General features: G+C 37.3%; 1 protein-coding gene across 4 annotated transcripts in view; it reads left to right on the top strand.

The window, feature by feature from the left end:
- Window positions 1–22,669, top strand: part of piezo2b (piezo-type mechanosensitive ion channel component 2b) — a 126,538-nt gene that overhangs the window by 92,831 nt on the left and 11,038 nt on the right. For 3 of the 4 annotated variants that reach the window (XM_028020829.1, XM_028020830.1, XM_028020832.1), the window contains 15 exons: window positions 434–558; window positions 2,320–2,388; window positions 4,398–4,501; window positions 7,282–7,402; window positions 8,552–8,632; window positions 8,764–8,930; window positions 10,298–10,491; window positions 11,073–11,246; window positions 11,373–11,987; window positions 12,995–13,253; window positions 13,385–13,564; window positions 14,619–14,931; window positions 19,711–19,843; window positions 21,132–21,279; window positions 22,162–22,373. In XM_028020829.1, coding sequence (XP_027876630.1) covers window positions 434–558; window positions 2,320–2,388; window positions 4,398–4,501; window positions 7,282–7,402; window positions 8,552–8,632; window positions 8,764–8,930; window positions 10,298–10,491; window positions 11,073–11,246; window positions 11,373–11,987; window positions 12,995–13,253; window positions 13,385–13,564; window positions 14,619–14,931; window positions 19,711–19,843; window positions 21,132–21,279; window positions 22,162–22,373 — 2,895 coding nt within the window. The remainder of the gene's footprint in view (window positions 1–433; window positions 559–2,319; window positions 2,389–4,397; window positions 4,502–7,281; window positions 7,403–8,551; window positions 8,633–8,763; window positions 8,931–10,297; window positions 10,492–11,072; window positions 11,247–11,372; window positions 11,988–12,994; window positions 13,254–13,384; window positions 13,565–14,618; window positions 14,932–19,710; window positions 19,844–21,131; window positions 21,280–22,161; window positions 22,374–22,669) is intronic. The other variant, XM_028020831.1, reaches the window with a different exon arrangement.

Below are 22,669 nucleotides of genomic sequence, written 5' to 3'. Positions count from 1 at the left end.
AAGAGAAACTCTTTAAACTGGATTCTGTTAGATGTTGGTGATAATCAACAGGAAGTCAGATTTTTACTCTTTGTGATTTTCTGACTTTAATGCAGCTTCCTCCTCCTTCTTTCTTAGTTTCTTTGGTGAACCTTGCTAGGCGTAACTCCGTCCGTAATTAAGTAATCATGATTGTTGTGGTTTAAAAGCCTCTCCAGACTCAGCGTGGCTTCCTGGAAGGCGGCCATTAGCATATCATACCACCTAAAAGCAGCGTGTTTCCACTGCTTATAGTTTCCTCTGTAGTTCCTCAGGAGCCCAGTTGATGCCCACTCACCTCCACTAATGAGCACTCCGCTGTAATAGAACACGCTCTTGTTTCCAAGCTGAAGCTTGGAGATGTTTGTGGACGCCGTGCGGTGATGTTCCTCTGCGTCTTTTCTGATCTAATCAGGATGGACCGCATTAAGGTGAGGCAGCAAAAGTTTAAGAGGGGCAAGGAGAAGATGCTGAGCCTGGCGCAGGAGTCTGCCGACGGACAGACGCTCGTCCGGCCCGAGGAGGAGGAGGATGATGATGGTATGATGAAGGCTGCCGCCAACTCTCCCTGTGGAGCCCATAATAAGACTCAGTTAATGTTTATCAGACGTAATGATGCCACCGTTTGAATTCACAACCCTTGAACTTTTTCAACCAACTATTTTAATGTAATTTTTACATGAAAGACAAACAAAAGAATTAACACATAACTGTGACAAGTTTTGATTTTTAAAAAACCCATTAAATTAAATTGCATTTGTGTTCAGCCACCTTAACTCTGACACCACTAAATAAGACCCAGTTAAAAATAGAGCTGAAACAATTAACTGAGTAATCAAATCATGATTAATTGAATCACGATTAATCTGATTAATCAATACATCTGATTAATCATAACTGATCATGATTTATTGAATTTTGAAATAGTATTGAAATGATCATTAATCAGATTTTTTTAAATAATCAATTAATCACAATTAACTATAATTAATCTTGATGAACCAATTATTGAAATAATTGATTAATCGCGATTAATCGTGAGGACTCTCCCTGACAACTAATTTTATAAATGAATTATTGTTAACTGGACTATATAGATTTGAAAAAGGCAATTTGAGGAAAGAATAAAACACTCAGAGCAATAGTTAAGTCAAAACTGTACAGAAATATTTACATTTTGTATTTACGATGAAACATAAAAACCCTTTGTCTGTAAATATTTCTTACTTGGAACTCCGCAGGTACTGTTTCCTGTTTGTTTATTTATTTATTGGTTAATAAAACAATAATCAGCAGATCAATGCTACACTGAACTTTTCACATATTGATGTTAAAGTATTTTTGCTGCAGATGCTATAAATGATCAAAAAGTAAAAATGCTATTATTGCATTTTAGGCAATAAAATGTTTTATTTTCTTTTAAAAAGGAATGGAATTATTTATTTTAATGTATTCCTAATATTACATGAAATAAACAGAATCTGCAGAATGTGCCACTTTTTACCCGATTAACGGTTTAATCGGGTAAAACTAATCGATTAATTTAACATTTATTAAAATAATCGTTATTTGCAGTCCAATTCACAGGAACTCTCAGAAGCCATATTATCAGTAAATAACGGCTTGTTGTGCAATTTAATCTCATCATAAACTGTTTTCTTAAGCATTCATAATTTTTTTTAGAGAACATTAATGAATATACATCGTCATGAAGAAACACAACAGACAGAAAAGGTTAAACGTTTAAAGCAGATTTAGGTTTAATGCACCAAACATGTAAAATACTTCTTAATTTCTGAATCTGTGATGAATAACATATGTTTTTCTACTTCATTTGCTTAACTTTAGTTCAATTTTTTTTAAGACTCAATAATTTTGGCCCACATGACAAAAAGCTTAAACAATCCTGACCTAGTCAAAGTCTAGACCTTAACACAGTTCAGTGACATGGAGCTGTTTGGAAGAATCTGTCGAGTTTTTAGTCTTTAAATGTGCAAAAATATAGAAAATAGTTGAACAAAGTGACTATTTAAATGGATTTGACTCACTTTTTGTTTTTATTTGAGAAAGTATAAATCACCTTTTATCCGTTTGCCTTCTACTTTATTTTGCTCCATCAAATAAAACTCTTTTAATTTTAAATTGAAGTTTGAGTTTGTAACTTAACTAAATGAGAGTTCAAGGTGTGTGAATATGCTGCTGCAAATTGCCTTACTTAAGGATCTTAAATTTGTGGATTTTTATTTTTTATTTTTATTTACCTTTATGATGTGTTGCACTGATGTATTTGTGAAATTTTAGGAGCACAGCGAGCGAAAGCCAAGACCAAAAAAAAGCAGTGGTGGAGGCCGTGGGTTGACCATGCTTCCAGTAGGTTGACCCCCAAAACCTCGTTTTTCTCTTCCTCCACTCTCACTGGCCCCTTTTGTCCTTGACCAGAACGCTGAGGATTCCCATACTGTCCCAGGGCTCTGAAGGCACCGTCCCTCCAATCATTAATCCTTTTCTGTCTCTGCTTAAGGCGCCGTTTCGCCGCCTGCTTGAGGATTTTAAAAATAAAACCATAAAGAGCCTGGTGGCCTTAAACAGACACGTTGATGAAGGAGAAAAGGAGTAATGTCTGGAGGTTTGTTGAACATTTTTCACCTGAAAAGCCCACAGTAGAGAATCGCTCTGATTTTTAGGCAAAGACATGAAACGGACCCGCCTGTATTCTCAGTACTGGAATAAATAAGGAAGGTTTTTTCCTGCTTTGCCTGCAGACATGATCACCAAACAGGTGAAAACAAAACAGACGATTCAGACATGAACAAAACTCTGAAACTGATAAAAAACCACTTTAAAAATCCCACTTTTCCTCTGAGTTTTCCCACACTGATTGCCTGTTTGGTGCAAACTCATGTCTCATGTCATCGTCCGCCCCCACATGACATTTTACAAATTATTTTATCTCTTTGTCATTTGGTGCTTCATCTCCATTTCCTAGCATCCTCCCTCATTTCCTGCCCACTGCGGTTCTGCTCAAGGACATAAGTCAGCCTTGTCTATCCATCGCTTCTGACACTCAGCTGCTGCAGCCTGGAGTCTCTTCTTACATCTTAGAGAGAAATGTTCACACAAACCATAGGTTTCTTCATTCACATAAACCTCATAACAGTTTAAAAAGTTTTGTGTTTAAAAGAAATGATTAAACATTCAACTCTGAGGATTTCAAGTTCTTTACCAGGTTCTAAAATCGATTATATCTAACTTGAAGTGCACCGAAACATACAAGTTAGATTTTTATTGTTATTCATTTTGTTATAGATTTTGTTGTCATTATTTGATTTAAAAAGATTTCTGCCACAATTTATTAACATGTGGCAGCCACAGAAGAGAATTAAGGACTATGGTCAGTGAAGAACAGAAAAAAATATGTTTTGTCAAAATTCTGAGAAAATAATGAAAATTCAGACAAAAATATTTGAGAGAAAAAAAGTCAAAATTCTAAGAAAAATCACAATTTTAAGGGGGAACAAAATTCTTGAAAATTTCAAATTCTGGGAAAAAGAAGTCAATATTTTGAGGGAAAAAGTTACTATTTAAGAATAAAATGTCAAAATGTTAAAAAAAAAAAAAAACTGGGGGAAAAAATCTTAGAAAAGAATTCAAACTTTTGAATGAGGAAATTTAGAAAAGTAAAAAATTTTGATGAAAAAAATTAAGATCTCAGAAAAGCTAAATAAAAAATCTGAGGAAAGTGTTCAAACTACTGAGGAAAAATATCAGAAAGAGAATAAAAATTCTAAAGAAAAAAAGGGAAAAATCAAAATAAAGCAAAATCAAAAAATTTTTTGAAATGAATCCACATCCAGGCAGCAAAATATATATATATATTTGTAAGACTGAGTTTTGCTTTTAATTTGTCTTTCACCCCATTTTGAGGATTAAAACATTTTTTGTTGTTTGTTTTAATATTTTTGTTTTGCTTAATACTCCTGTACCTTTCGACTTTATTAGCAGAGTTATAAGAAAGAATTACCTGTACGTAATTTTTGATGATAGTGTGGATTTGTTGTGAATTTATTTACATTTGAAGTTAGATTTAAATAATTTTAGAACCTGGTAAGAACTGATTAAATGTATTATTTCCTGATAAATAAAATCTTAGAATTGAAAGTTTGTTCTTTCTTTTTGTAATGACTTTATGTCTGTATGTGTGTCTCACTGTAGATATAATTTCTGTTATTTTTGAATTAATGGAGAGTATTATAACTTTCATACATCCTTTTTCCCGCCAACGTCTCCTCTCTGTTTCTGATTTCAATGTTTGACGATGAACAAATGACAGTTTCTGGCCTCTGAGTTCATGTAAAAACATTTTCTCTTCTGCCCCCTAGTGGTTAGAAGTGGAGATTATTACTTGTTTGAAACTGACAGCGAGGAAGAAGAGGAGGAGGAGGAGAAAAAAGACGAGGAGCCGCCAAAGAAGTCGGCCTTTCAGGTGGATCGATATTCCTCGGGTTTCAAAAAATATATATTTTCTCATCTCTCTGCTGTTTGAACACTGAGAATCAAACAACTTTAGATTTATTAGGAATAAAATCTACGAAGTTTCCTGATGGATTTACTGTATCAAGTAAATTAAACTATAATAAGTCTTGTTTCTTTAAAAAAAAAACAAATGGAAAGAATGTTTTCTGATGTTTTTTCTTAAATAAAGTGAATGTTGCTCTGTTGGGGTTTTATGTCCACTTGTGATATAAAACAGAGCGAAACACTTGAGAATCTTTTTATCGTCAGTCTGCAGACTGTCTGACCTTTTCCTCACCCCACCTCCAACAACGGTTCATTTCACCTGATTCTACATAACATCTTTTTTTTTTTAATCATATATATTTTTGGTTTGTTAATAATTTGTGCACAAATGAATGTGTTTAACTCATGAATTTTCATCTCCTCTGCCTCCTCACACAGGTCTTCCTTCAACCTGCAGTCTAACTCTACTAAACCTTGTCCTTCTTTCTTCTGCCTTTTAGCGAGCAATCAGAAAGTTTGTCTCAGCCATTCTGGCTTTGCCCAAGTCTATCATTAGGCTGCCTAAAACTGTGCTGCAGTATGTAGTCAAGGCAGGAAAGGTACTCACCATACTCACCTGACCATGCTTGTTTTGCTGTGGGAACATCTAAAGGGGACCTGTTATGTAACAGTTAAATTTTGTTTTTCTACTTCCATTTGGGTCGCAACTGCATCTAAAACCAACCTGAGTGCTTAAAAAAACAATTTTATGATAAGTTAATGTTTTTTGGTGTCTGTCATAAGTCAGCAGGCACTGCTTTGTTACCTAGCAACCCCAGTGAAGCCAAGCCCGTTACCTAGCAACTAAAACAGAGCTGGTTTTACATTGCTGTACAATGGCTGCTGGAAAAAAACAAGTGTTTTGTTGTTGATTTAACATTCAGAAACCACTTTCTGCATTTTTGCTGGTTGGGCATTAGGCTCTACTTCTGCTTGTCAAAGATGTACGGTTGTATAATTGCGCAGCCATTTTCACGTTCGAGTGCAAACATTGAATTTAGGGGCGTGGCCAGCAGCAGCTTATTTAGATTTAAAGTGACAAGACACAATAAAACAGCTCAAACTAGGCAGAACCGACCAGGATAAAATCTCTAAGAATGATTTTGTGCAGAACAATGTAACAAACATGTTTTGTATAGGCCACAGATTTATCTTAACCTGTTCAAGGAAGCATAACAGGTCACCTTTAGCAAATAACATCACAGTTTTATGATGCTTGCAGCTCATATTTGGTGTAAACCTTATCGAAACAAAAATCAACAAATATGAGCCAGAGTGGGAATGTTTTTGTGCTGCATGATTGTTACGCTGGCATGAAGCGTTCTGCATGTGAAGAAGGTTTTTCCTGCCTTTTGTTAATTGCTACTCCGTAGAAATGTCAGATATTGTTGCACAAGACAATGTAGTAGATAGTAGTCGACGTAAAATCTGCATGACCTGAAACATGTCCAAATGTGTTTTTATTTTTATAGATATGCAACTTTGAAACCAGACTTGGAAAAAACATGATACATCGTATTTTTAGTTTGTTAAAATTGATTTATGTTTAAGTGGTTGAACATACAGCTGCTAAAAATTCCTTTATTAATTTTATTTTAAGGTAGAATATCTTATAGTTTACTATTAAATAATTGGTCTCTTCAACAAGTGAGCCAGCCTTCAGGATTAATTTAAAACATTGTGACTGAATTTTATTTTACTGATAAGAATAAAGACTTAGACTTAGAGACTTAGACTGACTTTATTGTCATTTTACATGCACAGGGTGTATACAGAACGAAATTTCGTTGCATACGGCTCAGGACAATGTTTTGAGCTTCCAATGTTGTGAGGTTACTCCAGAATAAGATAAAATACAGTATAAAATATGAATATAAATATAAATATAGAATATAAAGTGCAGGAATGACAGTAAAATATAAGTTATTTAGCTCTGTACATGTTCAAGGTATAAAGTGGAGACCAGATTTTAAGTGCAGTCCAGTTAAGAGTTCAGCAGTCTGATGGCAAGTGGGAAAAAGCTGTTTCGGAACCTGGTGGACCTGCACCGGATGCTGCAGAACCTCTTTCCAGAGGGCAGCAGGGAGAACAGAAAATTATTATTGCTAACTATGGAGAAAAGTTTAAAATAATTTCTTCATTTTCTGCAGCTGCATATTTTCACATTGAAAAGAAATAATAGAAAATGAAAAGAAAAAATAGAAATTTAGTGCATTTATTCATTGAGGGCTTGAACTAGTAACAAATTTTATGTAAAATCTTATGATATTTTACAAAATTCATGTTTTGATCTTAAGTTTTGTAGGACGAGAAACAGGAACGTCTCTGTCACAACTCAGTAAAAAACAACTTTTTAATTAAAGTTTTAGATATAGAAAAAATATTGGATCAATGTGAAGATGAGCCTTACTTAGATGTCATGTTTTCTTGTCTTTCCCATTTTGAAAAGTGGCTGACAGATATACATCATATTTATACCAAATGGAATAAATGTCCTTTAATTCGACGTTTCAACTTTTTTATGACACTTCAGCAAAATCTAATTTATATAAAGGCTTTTTAGAAATAATTACATGTGAATCCAGCGTAGAGAGTGAATTATTGTTTCATTGGTGTTTGAAACAATAAATAAATGTTTATTTTCTTCTCTGTCGCTCCACCAAAACCAACCCGGTTGATACGAAACGGGTCTGCTCTGCTCTGCAGTTTCTTTACCAGGCCTGGATCACGGACCCCAAAGCTGCTCTGAAGGCGCGAGCCAAAGACAAACGCAAGTTTTGGAAGAAATACACAAAAAGAGTGAGAGGCAGGAAAAGCAAGAAAGATGGTAAAGCTGTAATTCTTTGCTTTTGATTCTTTAATATTTTAATGAAACGTTGCTGAACTGGAAAACTCAAAAATGTACATTCTGTGTGATAAACTCCTTATGGTTTGTAAGTTTAAGAGATAAAATAGTTGTGTTATGATAAAAAGTGGTGCAAGTTTGGTTTTGACTGCTTCAAAGAAGAGCAGCAAAAGCAAAAGAGGTGGATTAGCAGTGCTTGTAAACAACTGATGATGTCATCCAAGTCATGTTTTTGTAGAATATCTTAAATATTGAGCAGTTAGCATGTCATAAAACTAATATACAGCGACGGTCTTCAGTCAGAGGCTTCTTGAGATTCGTTGTGAGACTGACTGCTACTGCCCACACATGACAATCCACAACTGTTTAAATCACGTGTCAAACTCAAGGCCCGGGGGCCAAATTTGTCCCGCCACAGCTTTTAATGTGGCCCTCTACATTCTAGACTAAACACCAAGTCTGCTTAAATATCATGTTATCAATCAAATCAATGCAGATTTTATCTGTTTTCTGCCAAATCATATCAATCAGTCGCTCCAGTTTCTTGAGAATTATCATTGAAATTCACACAAAATCAACAAATCCCCACATTTTTTTGCACTAATAATTGGGAGTTTATTGTAGATTTTGCTCAAAACTGTCAAAAACTTTCTTACTTTTACTAAACAGCTGCCGCAGCCTTAACTGATGTCAGATTATAGTTCATGACCTGTACAGCGAGTAATAAAAAGTCACATTTACCGTCACATAAATAAGTGCAAATATTTCCAAATTAGTGCCACAAATACAAAATCTGGAGGAACTGAAAATATGTTTAATAATATTATTTAATTTTAAGAATTCATTGATACTTTAACAGATGGTGAACAGGTTTTATCAATACATTCTGGCACAACCGGCCCTTTAAGAGCAGTCATGATCTTGATTTAGTCCAAAACAAAAATGAGTTTGAGAACCTGATTTAAATAATATAGATATAGTTTTTTTTTAATAACATCTTAAGAGACATAGCAGTAAGTAGGTAATTTATTAAAAAGGTAATCTTTTAAAAATAATTAGTGAATATAAAAACTGTAAATGTGTTTTTATTTTTTGCTGAGCCGTTTTGAGGCATTGGTTTTATTTTTTTAGCAGGTCATGTTGCGATCGAGGTGGGGGAGCTTTCTGATGGGCAAGAAACAGGAGAAGAAAACAAAAAGTCTGCTGGTCCAGGTACGTTTTTCCTCATTTAACCAAATAATTTAGCCCACTCGTCCTCCCTTTCTTTTTATTTCTCCGTGTTTTGCTGCACCGTTTCCCCTTTAACTGGTAACATGCGGCTTGTGTTGCTTCGTCTCACGCAGACAACATCATCAAGCGGGTGTTCAACATCATAAAGTTCACCTGGGTGCTCTTCCAGACGACGGTGGAGAGCTTCACCAACTGGATGAACGACATGTGCAGGGAGTACATCGACATCTCCACCGTGCTTCGCATCGAGCGCTGCATGCTGACGCGGGAGGTCAAAAAGGTAAAACCGGGCTGCACACTAAAAACCGCTAAAAACAACCCAGTTTGGAACCCAGTGCTGGTCAAATTTGGGTTGTTTTAACTCAACTGGGTTGGGTTGATGGCTTGACCCAACATATTTTGATATGGCAACTAAATTGACCATTTTTAAAAGTAGAAATGACCAAAAACTTGGTTGAAACTGAGGAAACGTCTATATTTGGGTTAAAAAAAAAGAAGAAAATTTAAATCCACCATATAAAAACTGGATTAAAAACAATCTGAATATCCTAAAACTACTTTTATTTAGATGTGATACCTATATAAAGCCAGCAGAGTTCATTTACAAAAGTAACAGAATATCCAAGTAACAAATAGTTATTTAAAAAGTATATAATTAAATCGCTTCATTATTTTACAGGTCCAAAATATGTTACTGCAGAGTAAGATAACATTTCATGTAAAAAGTCCATTTTAAACCAAACTACAAGTAAAATAGTCAGCCATTAAACAAATTTTCAACTTTCAATTTTTAACTTTTTCAACATTATTTTTGTTACATTTAAATGTTTATATCAGACAAAGATGACCTGAAGAAACACAAAAAGCCGTTTTCAAGTCAGGATTTCATCCATTAAGGGGGAAGAAAACTTCAAACCAACTTCCTGAACCTAATGGTTGTGACGATCTGAGTCAGATTTTAGTCTGTACTTTGACTAGGCCACTTCAGAAATGTAATGTCAATTATTTGGTTTCTCTCCTTTTTTTGTTGAGTTTGGGTCACAACTTGTTGCTTATTGGGATCTGTTAGCCTACTTCATGTTGTCAAACAGATACTACATTCAATAAATTACAATATTATTGAAAAGTCCATTTATTTCAAGAACTTTATCACAAATTGAATTATGTTAAATAGATTAATTACTCACAAATTATTGTTTCAAAGCCTATGAAGATTTTCTGCTTAAAGTTAATTAAAACATTTACAGTTAGAAATTAATCTAAACATTTTTAATACAAAAATGTATCCTTTATAAAAAGTATGTTTAATATCTTCCTAAAGGTTGTCAATTTTTAAAAGTTTAATCTGATAAATGAGACTCATAATTTATTGAATATGACTGTATTTAAGTTATGTTTAAGTCTAGCAATAACCAGACCTGGATGTGGTTATTAAAATTAAACAGAAATATTTGATTAATCACAGCAGATTTATGATTTAAGAAGGGGAAATTATGTTTCAGATGACCTTTTGTATTTGCTCACGATTTATTTGCCTGATATTAAAAATTGATTGGCAATCTAAAATGTGAGAGAAATGCAAAAATAAAGATAAAATATGTAAATCTTGGTTATTATTTCTAAGTTAAACCCATTTTGTGACTCCAGGGCAACGTGCCGTCCAGAGAGAGCATCCATGTTTACTACCAGAAGGCCATGAGGCTGAACATCTCCAGGCAGGCCAGCCTGGACCAGCTGAGCGAGGACGGGTCCATGTCCGGCTCCACCAAGGGCCCAAAGAGAAGGAGAGCCTACCCGATGGAGAGCCAGGACTCCACGGCCTCCAGAGACAGCATGTCCAGGTACACAGCGCCACACGCTGGAAACATTGATCATCACATCCTCTAAAAACCACAGAAAATAAATTAATTCCTCATGTTTAATTTCCACTGCTTTTATTTACAATGACAAAGAAAATAGCTGAGAGGTTTTTTAATATTTAGAAAATAAACGTTAGCTTTGTTAATATAAATACACAGTAATACAAACTATTTAGTTGAATAATAATTGTCTTTTTGTTTCCCCAGATTACTGAAAATTACATTTGTTACAGAGCGACGCATTCTGTTTTAGACATGTTTTGGATCATATTAAACATTTTGTAGCGTACAGCTTAAATTCTGCATTTATGCTTCATGTTATGCTTGCAGTTTTTGTTCATAATATATTTTAGGGACGACTGACTCATTGTAACTTCTCTGAATTTTAAAGCTTTCAAAAAGCTAAATAAATAAATTTTGAATAAACTTCTTATCGAGAACTAACTTTTCAAAATTCACTTTTTGCACATTTTTGTATTTGTTTTTACCATCATGCATCGTTCCTGAACATCGTCTGTCCCTCTCACTGCTGCTCGTCATGCCATCCCATCACTGCCTGCCAGTGCCTTCACGGAGGCCACCACCCTGTTTTCCCGCCAGTCCACTCTGGAAGACATGGACCCAATGCCGGAGAACATTCCCAAAACCAGTCAGCGCCCCAGGCCCAGTCTGCGGAAGATGTACAGCATGGACATTGCTAATTCGTCCATAGACAGCGGCAGCAGCGTTGTATCCAGGTTCGCCATTTCACTCACATGCACACCATCGCTGCATCTCATGACTGTTTTCATCAAGTTCATTGCTTTTAAAGGTTGTTTTTTTCCTGTAAAATAAATAGTTTTTGTTTGTTTCCCCCTGTTTAGTGAAACGACTCAAAGCGTCATGATCTACTCCAGACAAGGAACCACAGACACCATCGAGGAAGTGGAGGACGAACAAGATCAAGGAGAAGACGCTCAGCGTCCCGCGGACAATCAGGAAGCAGAGGAGAAGCAGCGTGATGAGGTGAACGTTGAAGATGATGGTAAAGAGCTGCGGCAACCTGATGAGGAAGTTGGAGGAGAGGAGCAAGAAGTAGAGGCTGCTCCCTGCGACTCCTTTGGCCCAGATGAGGGGCCGTCCGCCAGGCAGGACGACGCAGAATCGGCTGCCTCATCACGGGAGAACAACTCAATCAGCGAGAGCGAAGACGTAGTCGGACAGCAGGACTTCTCGCAGACGGAGGACCAGGCCGTCATGCTCTACACCCCGGATACGGACGCTTCTAAAACGTCCGACACTGACGTGCCGCCCAGCTACAGCAAGGCGGTGAGCTTTGACCGCCTGGAGGTCAGCAACGACGAGAGCGACGATGAGAGCGACTCCTACCGGAGGCGGCGGTTGGTCATGACGTCCGACAGCCGCTCGGACAGCAGGTCGGACATCATGCTGCCATCGATGACCACCGAGCTGACGGCCAGCGAGCTGCTGCTCAACAAGTAGGTCCATTTGATCAAAAATTTATATAAACAGTTCACTGCAAAAATATTCATCCCTTTGAACATCTAACTAAATCTTACCAAGTATCTCTGGCCTAGATTAGTGGAAATATCTTAGAACACTTGAAATACGACAAAACTAACAAACAAGTAACTTTTAGGCAAGACATAAGACCTGGTTGTAAGTCAAAAATTACTTAATATTGATGCAAAAGTACTAGTTGTAAGTTAAATAATCTGCCAGTAGAACAAGACATTTTCCCATATTGTAAGTTAAAGTGTCTCTGGTTCGTTTGAGTAGAAAGTCCGGTTCTTTTTGACGGCATGAATGTACAATCAAACTCTGATATCGACCAAAACATCAAACTCTGGTCCACCTAAAAACGTATGCCTTGGTTTGGTTAAAGGGAACTCTGGTGCAGTTTGAATGCAAATGTGAACTCCAAGCGAACTGAAGACCGCATCAAAATCAGGAAGTTAACTATAGAGCAAAGCAATCTGGGTAAAAACAAGCTAAACAAAAATGGCTTGGGTCTTATACTAAAGACAATAGAGAAACTGCTGAAATCTGATGCTACTTCATTTTTGTTTACATTTTGTGAAGAAGGAAGTTGCACTCATGTCTTGTTCAGAGGTTTTTGTGTCGTTTCCTTCAGTGGCTATTGGTGCAGCGCCACCCCAGGCGAGGAGGGGAACAGGATTTTCAGAGGATTTAATTCATTTTACAGTGCAGTGTGAGAGTGAAACGCACCAGCTGAAAATAGAACAAATGTTGCAATTCTGGTCCCAATCGAACAAAGTCTCCAAGACTATCTGGTCTGTAAACACCCTTACTGTCTCCAAGCTGGGTTCGCCTGATTTTTAGGATGTTTTTGTCAGTTTTCAGTGTGAGGTCTGGTTTACCCCCTTCTCTTCTCCTATTCCTAATTGTTTAGATTTTGACCTGTATGCTTCGAGTATCTAAGCCCACGTTCCCAGGTTTTTCATGGCCGCCTCTCTGCGTTCAGGATGTTCTACGACGAGGAGCTGGAACAGTCGGACCATTTCTACCAAACCCAGCCGCTGATCCTGCAGTTCTGCTACGCCCTCTACAACATGCTGGTGGCCCACTCCGAGTTCGTTTGCTACCTGGTCATCATTATCAACCACATGGTGTCGGCCTCCTTCGTCACCCTGGTTCTCCCCATCACCATCTTCCTCTGGGCCATGCTGTCGGTGCCGCGGCCCAGTAAACGCTACTGGATGACGGCCATCATCTACACAGAGGTGAGAACACAGAAACGGTGATGGATGCGTCTTCATGATGTTTCATTTTCTAGATCATCTCAAGGAGGTGAGAGGATTCCTTTAGTATTTATTTCCTGAAGCTTAAATAAACTCATCTGTTTCCCCTCCAGGTCACCATCGTCATCAAGTACTTCTTCCAGTTTGGCTTCTTCCCCTTCAACCAGAACAAGATAGACAGGAATAAACCATATCATCCTCCCAACATCATTGGGGTAGAGAAGAAAGACGGATACGTCCACTATGACCTGATCCAGTTGCTGGCTCTGTTCTTCCACAGGTCCATCCTGAAGGTACCAGCAAATGGAGACATAGAAACTGGTCTTAACTGGTGAAACTGAATTAGGGGGCGTGCTGTGGTGGCGCAGGGGGTTAGCACGCCCCACGTTTGGAGGCCTTAGTCCTCGACGCGGACGTCGCGGGTTCGACTCCCGGACCTGACGACCTTTACCGCATGTCTTCCCCCCTCTCCTCGCCCTCCTTCCTGTCTGTCTACTGTACAAAAAATACGAGCCACTAGCGCCGCAAAAACTCTTCGGAGAAAAAAAATGGAAAAAAAAAAGAAAAGAAACTGAATTAGACAGAAATGTTTGACTAATACTAAGGTATTTACACTAGAAACTAGAAAACAAAAATACTTGTAAAATGTTGTGTTTTGCAGTGTAAGTGGTGTTCTTTCAGCACTTACCTTTCCGAGTCTGTATACTCCAGTTAATCGATTACTAAATTAGTTGACAATTACTTCAGTAATTAGTTCAATAATTAATTAATCACAATTAATTTGATTAATCATTTCAATGCTTCATTACTGCTCTGCACTGCAAAAATACAAAATCTTACCAAGTATTTTTTGTCTAGTTTCTTGTGTAAATATCTTAGAACAAATAATTAACAAATAACTTGTATATATAGGATATAGGAGCTTGTTTTAAGTAAATAATTGCTTAATTTTGATTAAAAATACTAGGTCCATTGGCAGATAAATTCACTTATGACATGGGAAAAATGTCTTGTTATAAGTGAAATAATCTGCCAGTAGAACTAGAACTTTTTCATCAGTATTAAGGAATTATTGACTTAAAACAAGCTCATATATCTTGCTAAAAAATGTCTTTGTTAGTTTTGACTTATGTCAAGCATACTAAGATATTTGCAGTAGAAACTGGGCAGAAAATACTTGGTAAGATTTTGTGTTTTTGCAGTGTGTAGTATTCTTTCAGTTACTGGCCTCTTTTTGAGTCTGTATACTCCAATTAATAAATAATCAATTACAGTTATTTCATTAATCAGTGCTAATTTGAAGTGTCTTCATCCGGTTGCTCTCCTCCTCCTCCTCCTCCTCCTCAGTGTCACGGTTTGTGGGACGAAGACGACCCCAAGGAGAAAAAAGAGGCGGCTCGTCAGAGTCAGAGCGAATCTGAGGACGAGGGCAGAGACAAAGAGGAGAGCGAGAAGGAGTCGGAGCCGGCCTCATCGCTGATCAACGAGAGGAGAGGTTCCAACCACACCTTGAAGTCCATGACCTTTGGCACTTCCATTGATTCAGGACAGGTCCAGGTTCATTACCCGCAGCCGCAGACGTACCAGAGGCGGAAAAGCTCCAGCGGAGGCTCGCATGTTTCCTACCGATCTCGAGGTTCTTCTGCAAGATCCAAGAGAGGTGAATCAAGTCTTTATTCTGCCAGCTTGTTTGGCATCCACACTTATTGACATCTGAGACGAACATAATCAATCACTCAAACAAGTTTATGTGTATAGCACATTTCAGCACCAAGGCAATTCAGAGTGCTTTAAATCATAAAAACACAAAATACATCGACTGAGACAATTGAAAAAACCAGTAAATATAATATTTTGCCAAGTTCCATCATTATACATCAAAATGTTGGTTAATCTTTCATTTATTATGGTTAATAAACCACAATATGTTAAAGATCTGCTTTTATTGTATCAACCTTCTAGACCTCTCAGGTCTTCCGGTTCTGGTCTGCTCTGCATCCCCAGAACCAGAACCAAACGAGGAGAAGCAGCTTTCAGCATCTATGCACCACAAATTTGGAACAAACTTCCAGAAAACTGTAAAACAGCTGAAACACTGACTTCTTTTAAATCTCAACTAAAAACCCACCTGTTTAGAATTGTATTTGAAATGTAATCAATTACAAATTTAAAAATGGCGAGTGACTGAGGGTCACTGCGCGCACAGAAAACCCTGTCAATTCTAGACTCTAACAGGTAAAAATATTGCACGAAATCCGTGGAGGACGGCGGAGTCCTCGCGCAAAATTCCGTGGTTAGGTGGACGGAGCCTGGTGCCTTCCTGTTCAGGGAGACGGGGCCCGACGAATACCCGTTGCAAAAAAGGACGACGGAGTCCTGCGAGAACAGGCGCTTAAATTCCGTGACAAAATTGTATTTGAAATGTAATCAATTACAAATTTATGGATGGAACTTGACTTAATGCTTTGTTTTGATTATTGATTCTATATTGCATTGTGTTTCTGTGTTTGTAATGATGTAAAGCACTTTGAAATGTCTTGCTGCTGAAATGTGCTATACAAATAAAATTTGATTGATTGATTGATTGATAAAAAGCAGCTCTAAACAGCTGGGTTTTTAGACTTGATTTAAAGAAACTCTGTGTTTTGGCTGTTCTGCAGTTTTCTGGAAGTTTGTTCCAGATTTGTGGAAGCTGAAAGCTGCTTCTCTATGTTTGGTTCTGGTTCCAAACATAGAGAAGCAGAGCAGAACCAGAACCAGAGGACCTGAGAGGTCTAGAAGGTTGATACAATATAAGTAGAATATTCTTTACATATCTGAGGTTTTTTGAGTGAACGTTCATATTTTCAAACACATGCGACCTTGTATGTGTTCGTCAGCGTGACCTGCAAACGACCTGAAAGTGCCCGGCATGCGCAGTAGAGGGCGCAATAACGTCTGAGTTGAGTCCTGCCAACTGCCATACAGAAGAAGTGCTCCGTGTTAGCATCCATGTTTGCGGAAGTAAACTATGGAGTGAAAATAGTGTCAAAAAGATTTGTGTGTGCGTAAAATGATTTGTGCGTGCGTAACAGGTTTTGTGCGTGCGTAAAAAGATTTGTGTGTGCGTAAAAAGATTTGTGCGTGCGTAACAGGATTTGTGCGTGTGTAAAACGATTTGTGCGTGCGTAAAAAGATTTGTGCGTGCGTAAAAAGATTTGTGCGTGCGTAACAGGATTTGTGCGTGCGTGAAAAGATTTGTGCGTGCGTAACAGGATTTGTGCGTGCGTAAAAAGATTTGTGCGTGCGTAACAGGATTTGTGCGTGCGTGAAAAGATTTGTGCGTGCGTAACAGGATTTGTGCGTGCGTAAAAAGATTTGTGCGTGCGTAACAGGATTTGTAAACCTTAAAAATAAAATACATGTTGAAAAAGTATACACAAATCACCTGGTACGCACACACAAAACTGCAGTTACACACAAATCCGGTTACGAGTGCACAACTATTTTTGAGACTCATTTCACGCCTCGGTGGAAGCTCCAAGATTTGTGTGTAGATGGTGCGTTTACATGCTAGTAAAAGCTGGGACATCTGAGTTTTCTTCGGAACTGTTTCTTTTTTCCACAGTTCAATACATATTTCTCTCTTTACTTGTCTCGTGGCTTAGACATATTTTTGTGAGAGAAAAATACATATGTCATTACACCCACGACTACTTTTTAATACTATAAGATTGTTTATATATGAATCCGCATTTGGGACCTATTCAACTGTAATTACTTGGGTAAAAAATTCAACCACTAGGTGGCGGAAGTTTATTCCGCTCTGACTGGGAAAAGCCTTCATCCAAACTGAGAGAAGAAACAAGAGAATGGCGGGTCAGCCGAGTGATCATGTTCGTGGTTTACCGTCCGAAGTTAGTGGATGTTAAAATTTGCACGTTTTCCTGACCGTTGTAATGCGTATTTTTTAGATTATTTCAGATTACGTTTTACGTTTCAAGTAGTTCGACCCAAAGTTCTCGCCCTTCTATAGCAATAGCTCATGTCTACGTTAGCTAAGCTACTATTAGCCCTCGATTAGCATCGGTACAGTTTAAAACAGTATCTTCCTGGCCCATTACAGCCATGTCTATGTTTATCACCATGCTCAGCTATTTTTATGATGCCGACAATAATGTAGGCTTAGGTGACGTCTTTTATTATTTGAAGGATTCATCCCAGTTCTCCTCACTAATTGTAGTTTTTGATTTAAATTTTTTTTTAGTTCTGCTACAGACTTATGTTTCGTCTATCACCTGTATATTTTATATCTTACTGTAATCACTTAAGATTTACTCTTCTCTACATTTCTTCCTGGAATATGATGGTCATTGCTTTCGTACCAGAAATAAATACGTAGAACATCTCTTAACAAATGTACAAATGTATTCTATGCCATACATATACATCTGCACCGTTTTTTATATTAGATTCATGCAGATCATCAATATTTCAAATTTGGAAAATATAACCTCATCCAACACTGAAGCCTTTGTAAGCAGCTGAATATAAGTGTAGTAACTCGGCTGAATCTTTAAAATATTAATATTTCTGTTACTTCATTATGAGCAAACCACATTTCTCATTACTTCCATGTGATGACTTACATTTTTGGACAGATAATATGTTAAGTTGTGCTTCACATTAACTAAATTGTAATTGTAGCCATCTAGTGAAATTATATTTCTATTGTCCCCAAAAAGTGCTAATAATGTATGTGTTTTCCACATTTCAGTCAGTGTTCAATTTTTCACTTTATAAATTGCATAGTTGAAAAAGGACATATACAAATTAAATATGGAATATTTTATTAATTATCTGCCAGATAATTAATAAAATATAATTATAATAAATTATAATAAAAGACGTCACCTAAGCCTACATTATTGTCGGCATCATAAAAATAGCTGAGCATGGTGATAAACGTAGACATAGCTGTAATGGGCCAGGAAGATTCTGTTTTAAACTGGACCGATGCTAATTGAGGGCTAATAGTAGCTTAGCTAACGTAGACATGAGCTATTGCTATAGAAGGGCGAGAACTTTGGGTCGAACTACTTGAAACGTAAAACGTAATCTGAAATAATCTAAAAAATACGCATTACAACGGTCAGGAAAACGTGCAAATTTTAACATCCACTAACTTCGGACGGTAAACCACGAACACGATCACTCGGCTGACCCGCCATTCTCTTGTTTCTTCTCTCAGTTTGAATGAAGGCTTTTCCCAGTCAGAGCGGAATAAACTTCCGCCACCTAGTGGTTGAATTTTTTACCCAAGTAATTACAGTTGAATAGGTCCCAAATGTGGATTCATATATAAACAATCTTATAGTATTAAAAAGTAGTCGTGGGTGTAATGACATATGTATTTTTCTCTCACAAAAATATGTCTAAGCCACGAGACAAGTAAAGAGAGAAATACGTATTGAACTGTGGAAAAAAGAAACAGTTCCGAAGAAAACTCAGATGTCCCAGCTTTTACTAGCATGTAAACGCACCATCTACACACAAATCTTGGAGCTTCCACCGAGGCGTGAAATGAGTCTCAAAAATAGTTGTGCACTCGTAACCGGATTTGTGTGTAACTGCAGTTTTGTGTGTGCGTACCAGGTGATTTGTGTGTACTTTTTCAACATGTATTTTATTTTTAAGGTTTACAAATCCTGTTACGCACGCACAAATCTTTTTACGCACGCACAAATCCTGTTACGCACGCACAAATCTTTTCACGCACGCACAAATCCTGTTACGCACGCACAAATCTTTTTACACACGCACAAATCTTTTTACGCACGCACAAATCTTTTTACGCATGCACAAATCCTGTTACGCACGCACAAATCTTTTTGACACTATTTTCACTCCATAGTAAACATGGATGCTAACGGTGGAGCGTAGCTTATGATTTTGAAGTTGTTGTCCGATCGGAGCAGCATATTAACAACTTAATCCTCATTATAATCCCCCATGATTGTTGTTTTTCTTCCCGCTTACGCGACTCAGGACGCAGAATAGTGACGTTTATCGAGTATCGATACGTCCAGGTTGGATGAATTCGACCTGGACGTATCGGATATCCAAGTGGCCTGGGTCGCATTCGAAAAAAAATCCGGCTTGTGTTGTTCAGACTGTTGTGAAAATATCAGATACAGATCGCATTAAGGCCAAAAAAATAAAATAAATATCGGATTTGGATCACTTCAGGCTGAGTGTGAATGCAGCCATATTACCACTTGTACTGTAATCTGTCCAAGTTATGTGAAAAGTCAGGATTAATAAAGCCAAATTATTGACACAATTTAGCATTTGCATAAGCTTTAACCTGCGTGTTTTCCTGTTTCCAGACATGATTTTGAAGATGAAATCCACATCGTCACGGATCATTAACTGCTCAAAATGTAAATTGCTCCCACAGGAAGTACAGCTTCCCGCCACAGCAGCCACAAAGATGGCAGCCAGGCCAGTGTCCAGCAGAAGACCCGCAAGCAGATGATCATCGAGAAGCTGAGGGAGCAGCTGCTCAAAGCAAAGGCTTTCGCCATAAAGCGGTATGACGCCGCGCCGTTTCACAGAAACTGACTCACCGCCCGTTGGTTTCCCGTGGCTCTGCCACATTAGCAGAGCTTCGTTCAGAATATTCCTGTCGAGTGATGCATCTCATCCTGCTAAAAGCTTTTACCAGGCACGTGCACAGGGGGGGCGAAGGGGGTTTGAGCCCCGGCCCCTTTTATCCTTGATGCCCTAGTGCTCTTTTTGAGTTGTTTTTTTTTTTTTCAAAATAAATTTTTTTGTTTTTTAAATCTGTCTGTCAGAAGGCCTGCTTGTGCCCCTCAGCTATAATATTTAGCTAAATATAATAATTTAACAAAATAAACTAGTCTGGCTGCCCTCAGTCTAATAATGACTCTCAGAGCCTCCATGTTGTTCAGACTCCTGGTCCAAGGTGAGGAGGAGGAGGATCTGTGTCCTCTAACTGTCAAATTATGGGCAAGAATATTTTTTCATACACTGTTTTGTAAATAAAAACATAGGTCTGATGTTGATGTTAGAAAAACTGTTTCTATTTATATTTTTGTAATTGTCCTTGCAATAGCGGGCCAAAACCCGCCTCACCACTAAACTCAGAAATGCTTCGGCTGCAGAGAAACTTCTGACTTTAACTTTATTATTCTGCTAAAGGCCCGGTTCACTACAGGCAGTCTGAGTCGGTCCCACCGACAGATAGAAAGAATGTCTGTCTTTATATCAGACATCCTGGTATAAGATACGGTGCTGAAATGTCACCGCGAGTCGCGACGCAGCTCAAAGCCCCGGTACCACCTGCTGACTGTTGGCTCTGCTTCTCCTTAACGTTTCTAAAGGTACGTTAAGCACAGTAACGTTGTGTTCAAGCATTTAATTTAAGCAGGAAGGTGATTTACTTTCACTATATTTGTTTGGATTGTTTCAATCTTTTGAATATTTATCATTCCTAATGGCTCAACGAATTATTCATCATCTTATATTTTATATTTACATTAAACATTGTTGTTAAAATTGGGTAATTTTTTGTTTTGTTCTCAAATTTTGCTATATTTTAGTTTATCTACAGAATTAATATTAATAATAATGATAGATGATGATTTAAAACTGTCTTTTTGAGTTAATTTGTGTTGTTTTTAATCTCCAAAGTTTAAAAACTTACCTTGAAAAATGCCTGAATGTGCTTGATTTTTGCTGTGGGGAGAAAGTACAAACCCTGGATATTTCCCCTGACTTTTTTTTTGAAAAACGGACCTCAGTAACTCAGTCATTGATTTCAAATCTGATCGATAACATCTGTTCTGGTCTCTGCAGGTTTTTGGAGCTCTACCTTCCCATGAAGCAGTTCTTCTACAACCTGATCCACCCGGAGTACAGCGCCGTCACCGACGTCTACGTCCTGATGTTCCTCGCCGACACCGTCGACTTCATCATCATCGTCTTCGGTTTCTGGGCATTTGGGGTGAGTTTTAGATTTTAGATTCTCTTTAAATTACAAACAAAAAAAATGCTTTTATGTTTGCATTTTTTTAGAATGTCCTCAACATACATAATCACAATTTTATAACCAGTTCCAGAAATTAAACTGCCTTTTATTTTCTTTAGAAATATATATTTTTTAATTCATTCATAAATAAATTCCTTGAAGAAGAAACATTTTTTTTAAAGAATTGACTTTAATAATTAACTTCAGTTCTAACAATAAATATCAAAAACTGTGTAGCTCTACAGGCTGTTTACTGTCTATTTTAAACTATTTTATATTATCATAGAAAAAAGAAAGAAGTTTTTTGCTGCTGTTGATGTTTTGTTTTGTGTATTTTTTAATAATTAGTTGCAAGTGTGGATGGATAGAATTTTTTTTTATTTAAATCTTGTGGGGGAGTTGTTTTTGTTTTATAGAAAAAGAAAACAAAATAAATGTATTTTTTTATTCCATTTGCAAAAATATGGATATTAAATTAAACAGTTAATCGGTTAGTTTTTCCACAATATTGTTAAATAAATAAATTACTTTTATTTTTTCACCATTTATCAAAACTTAGAATAAAAAACAAAATCTCAATTAAACATAAATTTCTGAAAGGATTTAATCACAATGTAAATAAAATTGCATTGATAAGGTTAAAAAATGTGATTTAAATGAGCACAAAAGCAAGCAAAAGTATGAAAAGATTTCTATGTTTAGTTTAAAAAAGTGTACGAATGATAAATAAAAATATTGTCTGAAAAATGCAAAACTTGGAACAATTTTTTGAAATTTCCTTCATTACAGTGGAATTCAAGTGTCAGATTTACGGAGACACATTAAATTAACCTTCAGCATCCTCTTCCTCTTCTTTAGAAACATTCGACGGCGGACATTACGTCGTCTCTCTCGGAGGACCAGGTCCCCGGTCCCTTCCTTGTCATGGTTCTGATCCAGTTCGGCACCATGGTGGTGGACCGGGCTCTCTACCTCAGAAAGACCGTCATGGGGAAGGTCATCTTCCAGGTCATCCTCGTCTTCGGGATCCACTTCTGGATGTTCTTCATCCTGCCGGGCGTCACGGAAAAGTGAGAGCGTGAACTTACTCCTGATGAAATTCAGCAAAAGAATTTACGCCCTTGAACATTTTTTCCAGTTCGGATGTAAACTTTCCTCAAAGGTTCTTTATTTAAAGGTGACCTATTGTGCTTCCTTGAGCAGGTTAGGATATGTTAGGAATGTACGTATGAAACATGTACATTACATTTTAGCACAAAATTGTTCTTACATGATGAGATTTTTAGTTTTGTCTGTTAACTGTTTTAGGGCATTTTATCTCTTTAGATCCAAATAATCTGCTTCTGGCCACGCCTCCCAGCTCAAT

Source organism: Xiphophorus couchianus, chromosome 6, assembly GCF_001444195.1.
Source record: "Xiphophorus couchianus chromosome 6, X_couchianus-1.0, whole genome shotgun sequence".
Lineage (NCBI taxonomy): Eukaryota > Metazoa > Chordata > Actinopteri > Cyprinodontiformes > Poeciliidae > Xiphophorus > Xiphophorus couchianus.
The sequence above is the reverse complement of the archived record's forward strand: the minus strand, read 5'-3'. Positions and strand labels throughout refer to the sequence as shown.